The 22,155-nt window shown below is 41.4% G+C and overlaps 1 protein-coding gene across 2 annotated transcripts; it reads left to right on the forward strand.

The window, feature by feature from the left end:
• Positions 1-3,335: 3,335 nt before the first annotated feature.
• LOC138954782 (uncharacterized) lies at positions 3,336-19,648 on the forward strand. Of its 2 annotated transcripts, XR_011451963.1 has the most exons (5): positions 3,336-3,593; positions 14,662-14,833; positions 16,695-16,798; positions 17,700-18,748; positions 18,896-19,648. XR_011451963.1 is itself a non-coding variant. In XM_070326551.1 (4 exons), the coding sequence occupies exons 2-4, from the start codon at positions 14,687-14,689 to the stop codon at positions 17,902-17,904; spliced, it is 456 nt and encodes a 151-aa protein (XP_070182652.1). In that variant the 5' UTR covers positions 3,336-3,593; positions 14,662-14,686; the 3' UTR covers positions 17,905-19,648. The 2 variants fall into 2 exon arrangements, 1 of the variants encoding a protein (XP_070182652.1); XM_070326551.1 differs by having other exon boundaries at positions 17,700-19,648.
• The last annotated feature ends 2,507 nt before the right edge of the window (positions 19,649-22,155 follow it).

Below are 22,155 nucleotides of genomic sequence, written 5' to 3' on the forward strand. Positions count from 1 at the left end.
TTCATCATTGTCGCTTTGACCTACCGTGTTTTTGGGATTACAAGACGCTTCGTTGTATATTTGCTCCAGTTTCTGGGCTTACTGTGCCTTTAAGACAAACAAACAAACAAACAAACAAGTCGAACCCACGCCGATACCACAACTGGTTTGAAGCCAGTGGACGGCTACCGACTGCACGGGGGATAACGGCTATACAGTGGTAAGCTGGTGTACGGTGAGTAACACTCGATTCGGCCTGCATTTTCCCGTTTTACCACAAAGTTGTTGATTTCTGTCTAGATTAAAGGTGACCTACTGCATCTGCGATGACTAACTTTGTTTCGAAATGCATAATATGTCGAAGAAGGATTTGCGTTTTCCCGTATTTAAATGTGTAAAACGAGAAATCGTGGTGACGAAGCACCGGAAATGGCTGCTCGGTGGGGTTCAAATGTAGAAATACGCTTGTCACAGTTTACAAAACCAGCTCGTATTCAGCTTCGGTACGGGAGTCTTGGTGACAAAGGAATCATATGATGCAAAGGAGTGCTATTGTCGGGTTGGAATCATTCGTTAGAGCGTGTAGGCGAGAGGCGGTCAAATATGCGAGATGATCGTACACCGGGTTGAAGACCGTCGCGAATGGGGCCTCAGACCCAAGTCCCGGTTTGATGCATAATTTTCTGTTAAATAGATATTCGAACACTCTCTCTCTGTCTCTCTCATTTCCTCTTTCTGTCTCTGCCTGTCTGTCTGTCTGTCTGTCTGTCTGCTGTCTGTCTGTCTGGTCTGTCTGTCTGTCTCTCTCTCTCTCAGCAGTCTCTCACTGTTTCGTCACTGAATAGTCTTCGGTTGCTAATCCCCCCCCCCCACTTTTATCTTCAATATAATGTTGAATTGGTGTGGCTGTCATCCGTTAGCCAGCCAGCATAGAACAATACACAGTACTTTGGGGAAAGGAGGCACACGATTAGGAGGTAGTTGTCCTGGATCATGACTTTTTTCAGGCAACGAAGTCATTCGGCGCTTAGGTTTTTCCGGGTAATTTTGTACCGAGTCCATCTCTCAACATAGAGGGAACTCACGTGATCCAATATTATCATGAGCTAGTACAAAATGCTGCGGAAAAAAATGTAAGAAGGTTTTCTGCAATAAAAGGACAGCACCGTTTTACCGCAGCATTATCTATTTCAATTTTACTGCAGTAAAATATTTTGCTGCGGAAAAAGATGCTTCGGCGGATGATAACATTATTCAGAAATGCTGCAGAAAACCCGTTTTTCTGCTGTATTTCTGTTTTTCCGCAGAATAGCTGAATGAAGTCATAATCCGAAAGGATGGATATGTAGTCTCTGTTTCCGCGGCCTTTTATACTTGCTCATTATCACTTGAGTTGTCTCTCTGTTGAGAGATGGACTCGTCCTAAATTACCGAGAATTTTCGGAGCGCCGAATGAGTTCGTTGTCGGAAGTTCAAAGTTGCAAAATTACGCTGGTAACACACTTACCTGTCAGCAGCATTATCAAATTTGCATAGACGGACGCAGTAGTCCACTTCGTTTTCGATTTGCTTCAAAAATTATTCTCGCTTCTGATTGGGGCACTGTGGAGCAAGCTATTATATCCTGAGGGGGGGGGGGGGGGGGGGGGGCGGCGGCGGATACAAACGCTACTTAACAAGATCGTTAGTTTTTCTGGGGTAAAAAAAAAACTGTCACAGGTTATTCGGAAGAAACAAGTATTCCCAATAAATCCGCGGAAAAACATGTAAACATTATGTTGCGGAAAAACTACTTTCAGATGGAAACTAGGCAAACCATTAGGATGTAATTTTCCTTAGCGTACATATTATCACTTTTTCAGTTTTCCTGCGAAAAACCCCACAGAAATGATGTAGAAAAAAACGGTTTATCTGCAGCATTTTTGAATTGATGTCATCATCCGCAGAAGCATAGTTTTTTCCGCAGCAAAGGTTTTCTAAAGCAAATGTTTACATATTTTTCCGCGGCATTATTGGGAAACACTTATTCTTCTTTTTACCCAGAAAACACTGAGCGCCGAATGACTTCGTTGACTGAATAAAGTCATAATCCGCTAAGGACGACTACCTCCTAACCATATGCCTCCTTTCCCCCTCAAAGTATTGCTGACCTGCTAACAGATGACAGCCACTCCTATTCAGCATTATACTGTATTGAAGGTTAGTCGGGAGGGGGGAGGAGGGGGTAAAGGGGGGGGGGGGTCATTTTAGCAACCGACGACTATTCAGTGACGTACAGAGAGAGACTGCTGAGAGAGAGAGAGAGAGAGAGAGAGAGAGAGAGAGACAGAGAGAGAGACAGAGAGAGAGACAGAGAGAGAGAGACAGAGAAAGAGACAGAGACAGAGACAGAGACAGACAGAGACTGAGAATGTTCTAAAAGTCTAGTTTAACAGAAAATTATGCATCAAACCGGATTATGCGTCTGCGGCCCCATTCGCGACGGTCTTCAACCCGGTGTACGATCATCTCGCATATTTGACCGCCTCTCGCCTGAACGCTCTAACGAATGATTCCAACCCGACAATAGCACTCCTTTGCATCAAGTATGATTCCTTTGTCACCAAGACTCCCGTACCGAAGCTGAATACGAGCTGGTTTTGTAAAAAGAAGCGCATTTCTACATTTGAAACCCACCGAGCAGCCATTTCCGGTGCTTCGTCACCACGATTTCTCGTTTTAACATTTAAATACGGGAAAACGCAAATCCTTCTTCAACATATTATGCATTTCGAAACAAAGTTAGTCATCGCAGATGCAGTAGGTCACCTTTAATCCAGACAGAAATCAACAACTTTGTGGTAAAACGGGAAAATGCAGGCCGAATCGAGTGTTACTCACCGTACACCAGCTTACCACTGTATAGCCGGTTATCCCCCGTGCGACTGAGCTATTTCAGTCCCCGCCCAACCCTGCGTCAGTCAAGGGTACCCGGATCCTTAGGCCTACTCAACTGAAAAGGAAAGGAAAAGAGCAATGGAAACACATTGAAAGTGCAAAGTCGTAGTCTTGTCATTCGTGTCAACCTTAACTTCTAGACTCACCTTCAGAGCACGCTAGAGGAAGTACTCAGCGACCGGGTGGGGGTGTCTTTTTAAATTTCTAAGTAAGACTCCCGCCTTCCGCCCTCTGTATAGTACACTCCTGCTCTTTCTTCCTCACTCAAAAAAAAAAAATAAATAAATAAATAGAACGAAAGAAGAAAAATTGCAATGAAGTTGCATCAAGCCGCGTTCCGGATACACTTGACCACACAGAGAAATGGGCGCCCTTTTCAGGCCTACCCGACTCATTCCGAGGCGTTGCAGTTTGCTCTACTCCGTCAGTTACACGATCCGCGCTATTCAGAGCGTTGCGGTACAGGCTTCGGTTGTGAACTTTTAATTAGTTGGACAAGAGCTTTGGACGCTATTTCTTCACAAGCCGATGCTACAGAAAAGAATTGTTGGATCAAAGATTTAGTTCAACACAGTCGTCGATCTCCTTCGAGCAACTAGAGTTTGTGTGGACGGGTCGTCGGATCAGTTGAGTTATTGTGCTCGCGCCAAAGCAGTGCACTGAATTTCAAGTAACAGGTAAGTGAAGATCATAATAAGGCTATAATTCCGCGAGGTTCATGAGAATTCGGGTCAGTTGTTTTCTACCCGGGGGAAGCGAGCTGCCATACTACATTGGTACGTTACCCAATTATTTTCAATAATATGTTCGTGTTTTGCAAACCCTGAGACTCGTTGTGGGCTCAGTATGGATCTTTCTGGGAAAAGATCAGCTAACTTGTGCCACTGACAATGACAAAATGTGTGGTCGGGTGTGCATCCGTGCAGAAGGCTGTGTCTGCTTGTGTCTCCTGAGTGTTTGTGCACCGTGGGTGCACACATTTCATCATGGTCGCTTTGACCTACCGTGTTTTCGGGACTACAAGACGCTTCGTTGTATATTTGCTCCAGTTTCTGGGCACTCAGTACGATTTTCCTCATCTTCCCGGTTATGTTTTGCGTACTGATTTGTGCATTTGAACTTGGATCAGAAGTCTCTTGTACTGACTGCAATCATTCAGTCTAACTTTGACTAGTTATGTCAATCAAAGTTAAAGATTTCTAGTTTCCTTGAAGCTAGTTTTCCATTTTACGATGCTGTACCGGCTGATCGATTTCTACTTTCCTGTTTAGAAAATGCCAAATCGTTTATCGAGCCGATAGTATGAGGAAATCACTGGGGAAGTAATATTATATATACTGATGTGTGTTGGTCGTCACACTAACGTCGACGACGAAAGGAACTAGGATAACGAAGGGACATATGTTTCCCTCTCTTCAAATCCAGTGTCAAGTAACTGTTGAAAAGTGAAACTGAATTTTAACTTCTGTTGATTTGAAGCACATGTTTTGGGCGCTGGAAGGCTATTAAAATACACGGAAACAGTGGTACTTTTTCTCGCAGTTGTTGTTGATGTTGTTATTGTTGTTGTCGTTGTCATCGTTGTCTTTGTTTTTGTCGTTTTTGTTGTCGTTGTTGTTGTCGTCGTCGTTGTTGTTGTCGTCGTCAGTCGTTGTTGTCGTCGTCAGTCGTTGTTGTTGTCGTCGTCTTCATGGTTGTTGTTGTTGGCAAGTTGTTATTGTTGTTGTTGTTGTTTTAAGTGACGCCGAAAGGCTCGTGATCATTGTTGTCATCTTTGCGGTGAGTTTTGTAAGAAATTATTTTGTATGTCATTATTTCTCTAAAATATGTGACCCCTTTGAAAACATAAATAGTGTTTCTGAGACACATACTATAGCTCGTGACACAGTCATGTATCTCTTGTTACCCAGCGAACCTTCTTAGGCCAAAAGCTCAAGTTGTGACATGTCCCTAAGTTTCTTTGGATTTTGTTGCACAGTGGAACATACTTCCAAATTCTATCCGTGGCTCCAGTAGCTTTACCTCATTCAAAACACAGCTCGAAACGTACCTGTTCCGTAAAGCCTTTATTTAACCGCCTCCAGACTCTCCACAACACTGTTTCTGCCCTATGTACAGTACGGTCTCGTTTAAAATGGCACGACTGAGTGTGTGTGTGGGGGGGGGGGGGGGGGGGGGGGGGCGTGCGTGCGTGTGAGTGCGTGACTATCTTTTGTCATTTAGATCAGTGAACCAAAAAGGGGAAAGGTAATTCCCGCACACGTCAGTGGGTTTCGCCCCCTGGTTTCGTCCCCTGGCTCGGTTTGTCCGTCAAAAGCTAATATCTTCCGTTTGACAAGGCAAGGCAAGGCAAGGCAAGTTTTATTCCAATAAAACCCCGTGAGGGTACATGGAAAATTAAAAAACACAGTAAAAACACATTTCATTCAACACCAAATAAAAGGAACTAAAACAAAAAGAAATCAGACTATGTACAGAAAAGGGAGTTGAGGTGTGAGGGAGAGCAAAAACAATACAAGAAACAATTCAACAATAATAATAATAAATAATAATAATAATAATAATAATAATAATAATAATAATAATAATAATAATAAAACACTACAAGTGCAAAGTGATTACATACATTTCTTTACTATGGGAAATGGGGGGAAGGGAGGGGGGGGTGGAGGGTGAGTTAACATCAGGACAAAAATACTATTACAAACAACACAAAACAGATAACGGAGTATAAAGCTAAAAGAGAATTAAATTTTACTCGCTTCTCAAACAGTCCATGACAAGTGTCATGAACTTTGCGAGTTTTAGCAATAAACTCTTTTTTGTAGTGGAAAAAAGCTCTTTGAATTTAACTGAATTGGGGCGGGCATAATAATAGCACCGTAACAACTGTTTTCTATAATTGGTAAAAAAAGGACATACAAAATTATAATGGAACTCGTCCCCAAGGTCACCTGATGAACATTTGTGACAGATTCTGTCTTGTCTGGGAACACCAAGAGTCCTACCTTTTTGTATAGGCAATTTATGATTCAGTGTTCTAAATTTTAAAACAGCGTTTGCTAAATTAACCGGCAGGATAGACAAGTACTTTTCAAACTCAAAATTCTCTTTCTACATTCTATAATTATAATAAAACTCATTGTTATTTATTTCTGAATGCCAGGTTTGGACAAATTGGTCTTGTAGCCTATTTTTCATCAGTGCTTTGAAAGTATTAAAATAACCACCATCCGTTACATTATCGATAGTTTGATTGTGCCAAAAATCACTAAAGCCTAACTCATTTAGAACACCATGGACAGAAAGCAGAAATTTTGACTTGTATACACCAGATTCATACATTTTAAACAAAAAACGATATGTCACACAAGAAAGTTTGTCAGAATCATTAGAAAATGCAAGTTTGTACCAAAAATTCAACATACGACATTTCGCTTGAATACTTACAGGGAACTGCTCTAATTCACCCAAAACCATGTTTGTTGGTGTTGATTTGCCAACTTTCAAAATCATCTTAAAAAATCGTATCTGTAATTTGTTAGCTAAATCAGACATGTAAGGGCACCATACTTCAGAACCGTAAAGTAAAATAGGGACCACAGTTTTTTCAAAGAGGTCAATTTGGACATCAAGAGGCAAAAACAGTTTTCTAGTTTTACGTAATAAAGCAAACATGGCCTTGGAGGCACGGTCATACAAATTCTTCTGTGCAACAGTAAATTTACCATTGTAGCTAAATTTAATACCCAGGTATTGAAAATCATACACAATATCAAGTTTCCGACCATTGAATGTAAATGTCGGAACTTTTCTTACTTTCCCTCTTGAGAAAATCATTACTTTTGTTTTAGTTACATTCAATTTCAAAAACCAATCTTTACAATATCTGTCCATAATATCCAGAGCGATCTGCAAGGATTCTGGCGATTCAGCAAAAATAACCGTATCGTCAGCATACAACAAAATGAACAACCCATACAAAACGTTAATATCACTATTGTCACAGTTTACATTTTCGGATTCACGTCCTAAGGTATTTAGAGCTGACTCCCGATCAAAATAATTCTTCAGATCGTTTAAATATACGGAAAAAAGCAGGGGAGACAAGTTCTCACCTTGTCTCACACCGGCAGAACAAGAAAAAAAGTCAGACAACTTAGTGTTCCACTGTACACAGGACTCACGGGGGATAACCTGTCAAAGGCCGAACAGAAGCCGAAGGCCGCTCATGACACGTGTGAAGGCAAGTTTTGTCTGTTTTCTAGGTATTGTTTGATTTATGTGGGGATTTAAGGTAAGCTACTGATTCAGCGATGACTAAATTTGTTTCTCGATGCATAAAAAGTCAGGGAGCGATTGATATTTGCCCGTAAATAGCCTTCAAAGCAGAAAATGTCCGCGATCGAGCACCGAAAATGGCTGTTCGATGGGTTTTGCAAGTAGAAATGTGCTTTATTTCACCAAATCAGCTCGTATTTGGTGTGGGTACGGGATTCTAGAGGACGAAGGAGTCATAAGAGGTGCAAAGAAGTGCTATTTGGGAGTAGAATAAATCTTCCGAGACAGTAGACAAGAGAAGGTCATATTTGAGAGAAGCGCGTAGGCCGATTGTCTTTCCGACAAGCGAATGATACAGCAGATTTGACCAGAAACCTAGTCTCTAGTTTTTATGAATGAGTTTTTTAATTAAAACAATCACGAGAACTCTCTCGCTTAGCCTAATGGCTGTTCGATGGGTTTCGCAAGTAGAAATGTGCTTTATTTCACCAAATCAGCTCGTATTTGACATCGGTTTGGTATATATATATATATTTTCTAATCCTACTGCGAACTGGATAGCAGACGCGGCACGACTGTGAACCCATTTTTTACTTCAAAGTGTGGGGGGATCTTCCCACACTTTGAAGTAAACTCAGTAACTTACTTCATAGCGTGGGACTTTTGCATCGCCTGTTTGAGCCTGATGATTTTGTCAAAAAAATGGCAAAGTCTTTTGGATGAGTGAACAGAAAAAGTGAGCGAGTCAAGAAACATAGTGATGTTTGTTATCAGGCTTTAAGCAATGTCCCATTGTTGAGTGTGACGAAATCCCGCAGTGGGGCACTGCGGTTATGAAATTAAAGGCCCCTCCTGTTTTTGGAACCGCAGGAGCTTTCTAGTTTGCTGTTAGGTAGATTTTTGGTTCCTCTTTCCTGTCATGCTCTCTTTTTCTTCATGAATTCTTTTCTTTTTTCTGCCTTCTTGCTCATTCACCTGTATTTTTTCCAAAAATCTCTTCTCTTGCCGCTTGTCTCGCGATTCATGTATAGTTTAATCTGTTAGTGTTCTGATGTAAGTCCAGCAGTAGATAGGTTAAGCCTATTTTAACATACTGGAAACTGGTAATCTTCCAGTAGGTATTAATTTAGTTTTACTAAAGCCTGCTGGGACACAAGTAATGGATTAGTGCATTTGTAAACAGGAATCGCTTGACAAGTGGCCCCCTTCATCCCCCCCTTCCTCGTCCTGATATGGCTCTGCGTAGTCGGCTGGACGTTAAGCAACAAATAAACAAACAAGCAAACAAAGTGTGACGAAAACTCGTGGTGACGATTTTAAAACATGTTGGGTCACGCATGGTCCAATCTTACATGGTCCAATCTTACATGGTCCAACCTTACATGGTCCAATCTTACATGGTCCATATATATATTATTGGACCATGTAAGGTTGGACCATGTAAGGTTGGACCATGTAAGATTGGACCATGTAAGGTTGGACCATGTAAGGTTGGACCATGTAAGATTGGACCATGTAAGGTTGGACCATGTAAGGTTGGACCATGTAAGATTGGACCATGTAAGATTGGACCATGTAAGATTGGACCATGTAAGATTGGACCATGTAAGGTTGGACCATGTAAGGTTGGACCATGCAAGGTTGGACCATGCAAGGTTGGACCATGCAAGGTTGGACCATGTAAGATTGGACCATGTAAGGTTGGACCATGTAAGATTGGACCATGTAATGTTGGACCATGTAAGGTTGGACCATGTAAGATTGGACCATGCAAGATTGGACCATGTAAGATTGGACCATGTAAGGTTGGACCATGTAATATTGGACCATGTAAGATTGGACCATGTAAGGTTGGACCATATAAGGTTGGACCATGTAAGATTGGACCATGTAGGATTGGACCATGTAAGATTGGACCATGCATGACCCAACATGTTTTAAAATCGTCACCACGAGTTTTCGTCACACTCAACAATGGGACATTGCTTAAAAGCCTGAAAACAAACATCACTATGTTTCTTGGCTCGCTCACTTTTTCTGTTCACTCATCCAAAAGACTGCCATTTTTTTTGACAAAATCATCAGGCTCAAACAGGCGATGCAAAAGTCCCACGCTTTGAAGTAAGTTACTTCAAAGTGTGGGAAGATCCCCCCACACTTTGAAGTAAAAACTGAGTTTACTTCAAAGTGTGGGGCACATCCCCACACTTTGAAGTAATTTACTTCAAAGTGTGGGATTACTTCAAAGTGTGGTGCAACAGTCGTGCCGCGTCTGCTATCCAGTTCGCGGTAGGATTAGAAAATATATATATATATATATACCAAACCGATGTCAAATACGAGCTGATTTGGTGAAATAAAGCACATTTCTACTTGCGAAACCCATCGAACAGCCATTAGGCTAAGCGAGAGAGTTCTCGTGATTGTTTTAATTAAAAAACTCATTCGTAAAAACTAGAGACTAGGTTTCTGGTCAAAACGAATGGTTAATCTGCTGTATCATTCGCTTGTCGGAAAGACAATCGGCCTACGCGCTTCTCTCAAATATGACCTTCTCTTGTCTACTGTCTCGGAAGATTTATTCTACTCCCAAATAGCACTTCTTTGCACCTCTTATGACTCCTTCGTCCTCTAGAATCCCGTACCCACACCAAATACGAGCTGATTTGGTAAAATAAAGCACATTTCTACTGGCAAAACCCATCGAACAGCCATTTCCGGTGCTCGATCGCGGACATTTTCTGCTTTGAAGGCTATTTACGGGCAAATATCAATCGCTCCCTGACTTTTTATGCATCGAGAAACAAATTTAGTCATCGCTGAATCAGTAGCTTACCTTAAATCCCCACATAAATCAAACAATACCTAGAAAACAGACAAAACTTGCCCTCACACGTGTCATGAGCGGCCTTCGGCTTCTGTTCGGCCTTTGACAGATTATCCCCCGTGAGGACTTAGCTTTAGAGTACATATCTTGAACAATCGTCAACATCTTACCACGCACACCACAATTTAACAATTTCTGCCACAAAAAGGAGCGGTTAACAAGGTCAAAAGCCTTTTCATAGTCAACAAAAACACAGTACAATCTCTTCTTTTTAGACAGCAAAAAGTCTATTATAGCATTCAGGGTAAAAATATGATCAGTCACACTATGGTCGGAGCGAAAACCTGCTTGTTCTTCACCAATAGTGTTATTGGCATCAAAAAAATGAGTAAGGCGGTTGTTTAACAGACAGGTGAAAGCTTTTCCAAAACAGCTCAGGATGGAAATACCTCTATAGTTATTAGGATCATCCTTACTACCCTTATTCTTGAAAAGGGGCTTAATGACACCAATAGTCCAATCTTCGGGTACTTTGCCGGATACAAGGACTAAATTAAAAAACTTAGTAATAACTGACAAGAGATCTGCTGAAACATTCTTCAAAAATTCATTTGTTATAGTGTCTAAGCCACAAGCTTTATTATTTTTTAAGTTTCTGAGAGAAATTTTAACCTCTTCTTCAGTAAACAAGTCATTTAGTAAATATGTATCTATAGAAAAGGTACTTTGATCATTTTGCTGATCTGCAGAATTAGCATCATTGTCATCTGTCTTACCAAGACGTTTAAAATGCTCAAAAAATGCATCACAGGATACTTTAGCATATGTTTCTCTCTTGTCTTGGCTACAACCATTTATTATCTTCCAAAATGCCTTAGGGTCAGAAGATTTTAAACTTGATATTTTCTTCATAAATTTTGATTTGTATTTTTTAAACGACACTCTAAGCTGCTTTTTGTATGCTTTACTTGCTCTGGATAGGCTATCTTTAGAAACTCTATTCCTAAGACGTCTCGCATTATTTTTTGCGTTAAAAAATTCTCTACGACTTTTCTCACATTGGGAATCAAACCAAGGGAAGTTATCATTTTTCCTTTTTTTAGTACAAGGTTTACCTTTTCTAGTGTTGTTCTTCAAAAGTCCAATATCCGAGGCAGCGTTTTTCATAATATCACAAATCTGAGAACAAAACTGGTCAATCTGAAGTTGCGACAATACACTGACATCATCTAGTTGTGCAGATAAAGTACAATCCAATTGTCTAATAATCTCATCTGCAACCTTTAGGAATGTAATTTTTTGCATACAAAAAACAAAGCCTATTCCTAACAATTTCACAATTTGAGCTTTATTGACCCAGAGATACAAGTCTTACCCGACAAACACCGACCGACTGATCGCCCGCCCGCCTCAAACAAACAAACTGAACAAACAAACAGACAGAGCTAATCCAGTAAGACCCCCATTATTCTAATGGCGGCTTAATAAAAGGGGGAGGGGGGGGGGGTAGGAGGGGGTATGTACAGTCCCCGGCGAAAGAAACGCAACTCATTCGCGCCCGCTGTTACGAGTGATTTTTCGTCATTTTCAAATTGTCGTAAAATATGAACCAGATAAGATAAATCAAAAAGATAAACAGATTCGTAGAGGATAATTTACTGGCTGTACGACAGGTGCATAGTATTTAATTGTTTTTATCGTTTACTTGTTCATAAATTGTGTTAACCCTTTTTTGTTTCTAGTTATAGTTTGATCGTGTAGATCAGACACCTGCCCACAAATAACACCTGTTTTTTAAAGAAATCATCACGTCGATTCCGTGCGAATAAGCTTTTGCCAAACTACTCTTTTTAACACTGTCTAAGTGATCTCTGCTCATGTATTTTAGCCTTAAACGCTTTGGCGAATAATTCTAATTAAATGGTGCTGTTGAGAAATGAATTTCCTCCAAAAATGTTATTTTTTTGTTATTTGTTTTGCATTTTTACGATTTTCTCAGCATGTTGAAGAGACACGTTTGCCTGCAGTCACGACTCGCTTGACCCCTACCCTGTTTAACACAATTTATGAACAAGTAAACGATAAAAACAATTAAATGCTATGCACTTGTCGTACAGCCAGTAAATTATCCTCTACGAATCTGTTTTTCTTTTTGATTTATCTTATCTGGTTCTTCTTCGTCTTCAGCGTTCCAGAATTTTCTGGTTACGTGTGAGCTCGTTTGCCCATTTGGGTTCCCCACACTATACTCTGAGAGCATAGTCAGCTTCACTCCGCTTTCGTTGAGTAGGCATGCTGGGTATTTTCATGTTTCCATAACCCACCGAACTCCGACATGGATTACAGGATCTTTTCCGTGCGCACTTGGTCTTGTGCTTGCGTGTACACACGAAGGGGGTTAAGTTGACCTGGGAGATCGGAAAAATCTCCACTCTTAACCCACCAGGCGGCAGCGACCGGGATTCGAACTTACGACCTCCCGATTAGGAGGCCGACGTCTTACCACCACGCCACTGCGCCCGTCTCTTATCTGGTTCATATTTTACGACAATTTGAAAATGACGAAAAATCACTCGCAACAGCGGGCGCGAATGAGTTGCGTTTCTTTCGCCGGGGAATGCCATGTTCGTGTAACACGAGAAAATTACTCCCACGAGATATTTACTCCGGAGTAAAAATTTCGTACGAAAATGTTACTCCCTTTACGAAAAAAGCACTCCCCCATTACACGAGAAAATTACTCCCCACGACAGGTGAGTTCCTAGTTAACATTTCGTACACAAATGTTACTCCCCTGACGAATAAAAAACCGAATCACCCTAGGCCTAACACGAGCAATTTAACTTCCCATGGCGCCAGGTGTACACAATTTTGACTCCCTTGTCCCCTGTTAGTCTCAGTGGTGGTGGAAGGAGTGGAGGGAGGCTAGCGCGACATTCGTTTGTGCGAGATCACATATTGGCATTATCCCTTCGCCCGCTTCACATTTTCGCGTACTAGATTTTTACTGGAAGTGAAAAACATGGGGAGTAAAAATTTCGTGGAGGGAGTAATTTTTTCGTGCCTTGGGGAGTTCTTTTCTCGTACGAAATGTGTACTCGGAGTAAGAATTTCGTACGAAATTTTTACTCCGGAGTAAATTTTTCGTGGAGTAAAAATTTCGTGTTACACCTGTACGGCGGTTTGCTGTCGGCGCGAGAGGATCGAGGCCTGGGCTGAGGTCAGTGAACGAAGCGAAAGTGGGTGCCACCCGCGAATGGGAGAGAACAAACCGCGGTGTCTGATTGGTTGACATCACAACAAATCTTAATTTTAACCAATCCATCACCGCGGCTGACTCCCACCCGGTTGGTAACTTTTTCGTGCACCTCGGCCCTGGAGTTGGCTAGGGACCTAGCTGGGGTCGTCTTTGGTCAGTGTTGTGAATGGTCACTTTGGGGGCTGTTGGGCGGATGGAGCGCAGGGGCTTTATATTTTGTGTATTTGGTTTATCTTGCATGCGTGCCTCAGTTCATGTTTTCCAAGGCCCATATTCATTACAAGTGCGATAAGATGTCATTTATCTTCCTGCCTGACACACCTCAGCCACCGCCCGACATACCGTCGTTGACTACAGTCGTATGGCGTGATGGGATGAGCACATTGCACCTGAGTTAGAAAAAGCACTTTGCGAGTAAGAAAAGCATAATGCCGCCTTGGGACGTAGCTCAGTTTTTGAGCCGGGGTCTTTCGGTTGGAAGCTGTAGCCTACACTGCAAACATCAACGTTTAGTTACAGACACGCATCATTCACCCCTGCGCTGAGTGTTACGACGTAGGCCTATACATGGAGATTCGAATGAGTCTTTGAAGTTTGCCATAACTATTGGAATACACTGCAAATGTCAATATAGTTTCAGACACTTGACGTATCCCCCACTGAAGCAAGTCTCAGCTGAAGACCAGCATGCACATGTTTGGGATTCCGAACTGATGAGTCTTTGCAGTTTGGCCATAACTATTTCAGTATTTGAATACTCTGCAAACGTCAATATCGTTAGAGAAACGCACCATACTCGCACAGCCTTTAGAAGTATTTCCAACTTAAGGAAGTCTCAGCTTCTTCCCTGAGCCGAAGACCCTCGCACAAGGTAGGGATTACTGGATCCCGAATGAGTCTTTGCAGATTTGCTATATTTTAATTCACTGCAAACATCAATATTGTTGCAGTCACGAGACATGCCCCGCCCCCACTAAAGCAATATGTCTCAGCTGTCTCCTGAGGGTCGCCTGCACATGAACAGAATTGTACTGGATCCCGATCGAATTCAGTTAGTCTTTGGGGTTTTGCCATATAGATAGGGCATGTCATGCGAAGAGAGCAGGACAGCATCACCAGTACTGCCCTTCACTGGACACTAGAGGGGAAGCGCAAGAGAGGCAGACCCAAGATCGCCTTGCGACGAACGGTGGAAGGAGAACTGAAAACCCTGAACCATACATGGGGTACCATCCAGAGACTCGCCCAGAACAGACAAGAGTGGAGGTCGATCCTTCGTTGCTGCCCTACGTGTCAACGGGCATAACGGGCAGTAAGTAAGTGAGTGAGTAAAGTTTTACCATATTTGAATACACAGAAAACATCAATATCGTTGCAGACACTGGACGTAACCCCAGTGAAGCATGTCTGAGCTGTCCCCCGAGCTGCGGGCCGTGGTGACCGCCATGTTCCTGCAGATGGATAAGGACTGCAACGGATGGCTGTCACGGGAGGAACTGAAGGACGGATTCACACAGCTCGGGTTTTGCCTCTCCGACTTTGAGGCTGAGGTAGAACATTGGAACCCCCCTTTTCAGACGCCCCGAATTACGACTCCCTCCCTTTTAAGACCCTGGGTTTTTTCTCAGATTTTCTGTAAATGTACCCCCATTTTAAGACTCCCTCCTTTTTAAGACCAGAGTTTTTGAGGTCTTATTTAAGGAGGTTCCACTTTAAATCAATGCAGAACAAAAGTAAACAGACCTTTTGACGCCACCTTACCCATTTTTCCAACGGCACGCATGAACACGCCTGCATGCATCATGTGTACGCACACGCACAAACGCGCGCACACAAACATACACACACACACGCACGCACGCGCGCATACAAACATACACACGCACGCACACACACACACTCACACAAACATACACATACACACACACACACACACATACACACATACACACACACACACACACACACCCACACACACACACACACACACAATTAGAGCAACGACAAGCGACACACAAAATCAAACAGGACACACACATAACGAATGTATGTTTGGTTTTAATTATCTGTAAGAGGAAGTAGATAATTATTTTTGAAACTATAAACTGCAAATGGCGGCGAGGATTATCATTTTACTGATGTCTACTTTCTCTAGTATCAAAAAACAAACAAAACAACAACATGCGTACACTGGTACAGAAGCACGTAGAACAACTGTTGTAATACCCTCCTGACTGCCAGGTTCCAATTAGTCACAGCATGTACCTTAATGCTCTCAAACAACTAACATTCTTGGCTGTGCCTTTGTTCTTTCTAAATTTGACTATTGCAACTCTCTTCTCTCTGGCTGTCCTCTGAGGCTCTGTACCTCCTGCATAAACTACAAAAAGTCCAAAACTCGGCAGCACGCCTCGTTCTCAAAGCACGAAAACGAGATCACGCAACACCACTCCTTCGCACACCGCACTGGTTACCTATTCAAGCCCGCATTGACTACAAACTGTCCACCCTCTGCTTTAACTTCTTTTCTGGCTCGTCTCCTGCTTACTTCTCTGAACTCCTCACCCTCCATTCTCCAGCAAGACAACTCCGTGCCTGTTCTGACTGTCGCATCCTCACCATTCAACACACCAAAACCAAAACATACGGACAACGCACTTTTACTTTCTGCGCACCCACACAATGGAATTCTCTCCCCTTTCACATCCGCCACTCTCAGTCACCCCAAGCATTCAAACGAGCACTTAAAACGCACCTCTTCAAGAAATACAACCCCTGATTTTGTTTTCTCAGTCCATCAGTAGGCTACATATAGTGTATTTGTTGTTTTAGTGATAATGTGATAATGTATATAAACATCAAGGGCTGTTTTCAGAATTGTTGATAACATGTTCTGTTTGATTAAGGGTATTCAGCTGGTATTTCCTTGTTTTCACTACCTATTTTATTCATGTTTTTATTACTTAGTTAGTGGAAGAATGTTTTTTAATGTATGTTTGATGGTGTATGCTTTTAATTAAGCGTTGTTGACTATGAATGTAGATGTAAATGCTTGTATAACTGTGTTTTAATTTTAAATGTGTCAAGCGCAAAGAGCATAATTGTAAAGTTATGATGTTGCGCTATACAAATGCTCATTTATTATTATTATTATTATTATTAATCGGGGGAAAAAACTAATACCTTTATTTTTTAGCGACTGTCACATGTTTGATCCATTTATACACAGTGAGCCTTGCACTGGTCAAGAAACAAAGCCGTCGCGACATAACCTTCGTGGTTGAAAACGACGTTAAACACCAAAGAAAGAAAGAAAGAAAGAAACAAAGACGCACGAAGCAATTGAAAATGATAACTGTCGTAAGAGATCATTTAGTTCATATTCTTCTTAAAGATCTATATCATTTGCAGGGTGCCTTTCGGAACTTGGACAAGAATATGGACGGCCGAGTTACTCTTGACGAATACTTTATCGTCCTCAACTCCGCTATACAGACCAACCCAGAGGAAGCTCAGTAAGTTCCCCTCTCAACAAGTTCTTCACTTTTTGTAAGGTGACAGGTGACGCAGTAGTTTTCCTTAATGAACAGCTCATTTGGATGTTTTCCCTTTGCTCTCTTTAATCGGACACTAGTTAATAGCCGTGGATTTTGCACAGCTGTTTGAGGCAGGGTCTGACTGTCGTGTTATTGAGTGATTCCCTTATCCACCCCCCCCCCCCCCCTCTCCTCCCTCCTCTTTCGCTTTCTCCTTGACAAAGCAGGTTTTTCTCGTCTTTAAAGCCCCAGTCTGTCTCAAATGGTTTACAGAACGATTTAAATCTTTTCATGAAAAAAGCAGTTCTGACCTTATCGAACACACTAGCAATAGCATTTAATAGCATTACTGGCATGACACAGTTCGTTTGAATGGCTATTTAGCTCGCGTAAACAACACACCAGTTTTCGTGGTCTATCTGAGCCATCGTAAACCCATGTGATCCACTTTCCTTTTGTTTACAATTTAGTCGTGAGTTTGTGATTTCAATGCGACTCGCTGTATCTGCAATAGCACGTTATTGTGTACCTCTGAATCTAAAACGCAACAAACGGCTGCGAGTCACACGAACTTATCGGCGGCGGTTGATTATTCAAACAAGCAAGCCCTGAGCCATCGTGAACCCGTGTGATCCAGTTTCCTTTAAATTAGTTATTAGTGTATGTTCATTCCTTAATTTTGTTTTTCCCCCGCCTCACGGCAAACGTACATGTTTTTTTCAATGAGAAAACTAAGATACGCCTTTCAAATGCTAAATTTCAACAACCTCCTCGATACGAACATGGACGGGCTGCTAACTTAAACAGCTGCTAAAATGTATAATGTATAAACATGCATGTTTTCATTACTTCGTCAAGCATATGTTCATCATTTTCACAGGCGAGCCAAGCTGAGGCGAGCTTTCTCCACCTTCGACACGAACAAGGACGGTCTGCTGACTGAAGACGAGCTGCTGAACGGACTGCACCGGGCAGGCCTGGAGAACATCAGCAGACAACAGCTCGCCAAGCACATCGCAAACATGGATAGAGATGGTGACGGCAAGATCAACTTTGAGGAGTTCGTTCGCATGTTCAAGGCATGAATAATAATTTTCAAGAATGGTGTCCCAAATTCAAGGAATCTTTTACTCCGCATGTTCAATGGTAGAAGTCTTTATGATGTTGTTGATCAAAAATGTTGTCCCAAATTCAAGGAAGCTCTTTGACAGCATGTTCAAAAGATGAATCGGGCTGCTCAATGAATAAATAAGTTTTCAAGGTAGTAATTTCTGTGAATGGTTTCCAAAGCTTTTGTTCAGCGTGTGTACGCGTGTGTGGACCACTCAAGGAATAAATCGGTCTTCATGGTGCTAATTAATTCCAACAATGGTGTTCCTAATTCATGGAAGATTTGCGCCCTTATGTTCAATGGTTAAATAACATCATGCAAGACTTAATAAATCTACATGATGGTAATGATCAAAGGTGGTGTCCCAAATTCAAGGAATCTTTTGTCAGCGTGTTCAAGCCATGAATAAGGAGCGCTCAGTTAATAATTGAATCTTCGTGATTGTAGTTTTCAAGAATGGTTTATCCTACATACGTGAGAGAGACACTCGTGAGATAATAATCGTTCAAATCACACGTGTGTATATCATGTAAATGAGGTCATGTCAAGCAAGTCTGGCAGGGACCTGTTTTTCCACTGCTTATGATGCCAAAGTCACCGAGACAAACGTCATTATAGAAAAAACAAATCGCGCTCGCTAATTACCCTCGATGAATTTTTAGAACTAACACGTCACGCCACACTTTCAGAGTGACGTTTCTTTGCTTTGACGTAATAGATTGCATGAGGCTTTAGAAGAGATCGAGGTTCCAAAACAAGCGTCTTCCATTTAGCTGCCTCGACTGCAGGACATTTTCAGTAAAATACACGTGAGTACAGTATGTAGGATAAACAGAATACTACATGGCTTGCTGTTTCGTACCAGATTTACACTCGTTGCTTTTTCAAATAGTGAACAACTCGCTTTCGCTCGCAGTTCAATGTTTTAAAAAAGAACTCGTGTAAATCTGGTACAACACAGCAAGCCATGTAGTATTCTCTATATCTCAACTTCCAGGAAGCTTTTCGTCCGCATGTTCAGAGGATGAATCAGGTCGCTCAAGGAATTAATAAGTCTTCATGGTGGTAATGTTCAAGAATAGTCCCGAATTCAAGGTGTTTTTTCCCCACGTGTTTCGGATAGGGGTGAATAAGGCCATCCAAGGAATAGATAATAAGTTTCCATGGTGATGTTCAAGATAAGTGTCGTTTTACTGTTCAGGTTCAAGGAACATAACTATACGCAAGGACTAAAGTCTTTATGGTAAGTTTTCATGGTGATGTTCAAGATAAATGTCATTTTGCTTTCCATGTTCAAGGAACATAACTACATGGCGGACTATTGACGGAGAGAGGTCATTTTGCACACTTCTTGCATGTCAATGTATTGTTTAACGAACATGACCTAGATTCAAAGAAGCTGTTGCAGGCTACCAAACTTTGCAGAAGAAGAAAACTGTGGCAGTGTGTTGAAACTGAGGCAAAAAAAATGGTGAAGAACGATACCTTTGACTTTTAAATTCGATTCATTCTATCAGCTTTATTTTCATGTTCAAGGGGCATAACTAGTAGGTACATTGTTCGAGAGTTTTACGTCTTCATTATCATGTGTAACTGTATATCGTTCTGTTAAAATGAGATGACTTTGTAATACGAGTACATGCTTTTTAATGTATGTTTTGCGGTGTGAATGTTTACGTATAATTACATTTTTACTCAATAAAAAACAAAAGCTGAAATATTCGAAGCGTAGGAAAATATGTCTGCGCCAAAGGCCTAATCGTGGCACGGTGTACGTGCGTGTGTGTGTGTGTGTGTGTGTTACTGTGTGTGTGTTTGCGTGTGTATGTGTGTGTGTTACTGTGTGTGTGTTCCTGTGTGTGTGTGTGTATGTGTGTGTGTGTCACTGTGTGTGTTACTGTGTTTGCATGTGTGTGTGTGTGTGTGACAATTGAGCGTATTCGCGCTTGACTCTCGCAGGGCATCATGTGTTTAGTTCAAACCATTATTCTCTGATACAATTCCACTGGACACAGCGTGAAATATATTTTTTTTCTCTTCAATCTGATGATTAATTAATAGCTATACATTGGGCATTTATAGTAGCTGAACCGCCGGTGTCCTTGGGAGGTGAATGTTGTTATCGGTTTTGCAACCACAGTTGTAGTGGCTGTGTTGGTAACATAACCGTGCCCATTTTACTTGGTTAACCTGTAATGTCATTGCATCAGATATCTTCTTCTTCTGCGTTCGTGGGCTGAAACTCCCACGTGCACTCGTGGTTTGCACGAGTGGAATTTTACGTGTATGACCGTTTTTACCCCGCCATTTAGGCAGCCATACGCCGCTTTCGGAGGAAGCATGCTGGGTATTTTCGTGTTTCTGTAACCCACCGAACTCTGACATGGATTACAGGATCTTTTTCGTGCGCACTTGGTCTTGTGCTTGCGTGTACACACGGGGGTGTTTGGACACCGAGGAGAGTCTGCACACAAAGTTGACTGAGAAATAAATCTCTCGCCGAACGTGGGGACGAACTCACGCTGACAGCGGCCAACTGGATACAAATCCAGCGCGCAACCGACTGAGCTTCATCCCCGCATCAGATATAAGAACAGGCCGTGTCACGTTCAGAAAGAAGAAATTAGGTTGTCCAAATTCAAAATTAGACAAAAATAAGAAGTTCCCTTCGCTTTTCTTATCCATACTTTAAAACAAAAGAAGACACGGATTCACACACGATCGAGGTGTGTTTAAAAAAAAATAGTTATAGCTTCGATATCAATGAATTTTTAATATTTCAATTTAGAAAATAAATGTCAAGAAAGAAGAATCGGTCATCCAAAAGGAGGAAGATTCCGATTGCTCTTCATAGAAAGGCATGGTTTGGTAGGCTGGAGTAAATCTTTTAGTAACAGATACTCTCGGAAAAATTCGATTTTCTTTTGCCATTTATAAATCTCTCGTGCTCTGTCTCATGTGAATCTGTCGACGTAAAGGCGTCAAGTTCACGAGACGGGTTGAGTGAGTCAGAGTAGTGCAGTTCTCACACATTGTCCAGCCTCCGAAAATCTGAGAAAACCTGCAGGTCTTCGAAGGGAGAGAGCCTATACATGGTGGTCAATTTACAGATGAAACAGAAAATCGAAATAGCAAGGTCTTAAATGTGGGTGGGTGGGTGGGTGGAGGGTTCCTAAACCGGGGGGAGGGGGGGGGGGTATTAGAAAGAGGGGTTCTACTGTTGCTCATGTGTCACGGGGTTTGAAAGGACAAGTAAGAGTGTGACAGCCAATATTGGCTATGTGCCCGTATGTCTATAATTTTTTTTTAATTTTGAAGATGCATTTAGTTTATTCCACAGTTTATTTTATTTGTGTTTGTTTTGTTATGTTATATAAAAGAAGTAAAATCATGTTTAAACAAAACAAAAACAAGTCGCGTAAGGCGAAAATACAATATTTAGTCAAGTAGCTGTCGAACTCACAGAATGAAACTGAACGCAATGCCACGAAAAGACTAAACTACTGGACCGATCTTTATGAAATTTGACATGAGAGTTCCTGGGTATGAAATCCCCATACGTTTTTTTCATTTTTTTGATAAATGTCTTTGATGACGTCATATCCGGCTTTTCGTGAAAGTTGAGGCGGCACTGTCACGCCCTCATTTTTCAACCAAATTGGTTCAAATTTTGGTCAAGTAATCTTCGACGAAGCCCGGACTTCGGTATTGCATTTCAGCTTGGTGGCTTAAAAATTAATTAATGACTTTGGTCATTAAAAATCGGAAAATTGTAAAAAAAATTAAAAATTTATAAAACGATCCAAATTTACGTTTATCTTATTTTCCATCATTTGCTGATTCCAAAAACATATAAATATGTTATATTCGGATTAAAAACAAGCTCTGAAAATTAAATATATAAAAATTATTATCAAAATTAAATTGTCCAAATCAATTTAAAAACACTTTCATCTTATTCCTTGTCGGTTCCTGATTCCAAAAACATATAGATATGATATGATTGGATTAAAAACACGCTCAGAAAGTTAAAACAAAGAGAGGTACAGAAAAGCGTGCTATCCTTCTTAGCGCAACTACTACCCCGCTCTTCTTGTCAATTTCACTGCCTTTGCCATGAGCGGTGGACTGACGATGCTACGAGTATACGGTCTTGCTGAAAAATGGCATTGCGTTCAGTTTCATTCTGTGAGTTCGACAGCTATTTGACTAAATATTGTATTTT

This window comes from Littorina saxatilis, unplaced genomic scaffold (genome assembly GCF_037325665.1).
Source record: "Littorina saxatilis isolate snail1 unplaced genomic scaffold, US_GU_Lsax_2.0 scaffold_1672, whole genome shotgun sequence".
Taxonomy (NCBI): Eukaryota; Metazoa; Mollusca; class Gastropoda; order Littorinimorpha; family Littorinidae; genus Littorina; species Littorina saxatilis.

Bases quoted from the DNA above. Each gene is read 5' to 3' on its own strand.
- LOC138954782 (XM_070326551.1), top strand. From the start codon at position 14,687: ATGTCTGAGCTGTCCCCCGAGCTGCGGGCCGTGGTGACCGCCATGTTC. The intron at 14,834-16,694 runs GTAGAACATTGG...TATCATTTGCAG, and splicing joins TCTCCGACTTTGAGGCTGAG to GGTGCCTTTCGGAACTTGGA. The intron at 16,799-17,699 runs GTAAGTTCCCCT...TCATTTTCACAG, and splicing joins ACCAACCCAGAGGAAGCTCA to GCGAGCCAAGCTGAGGCGAG.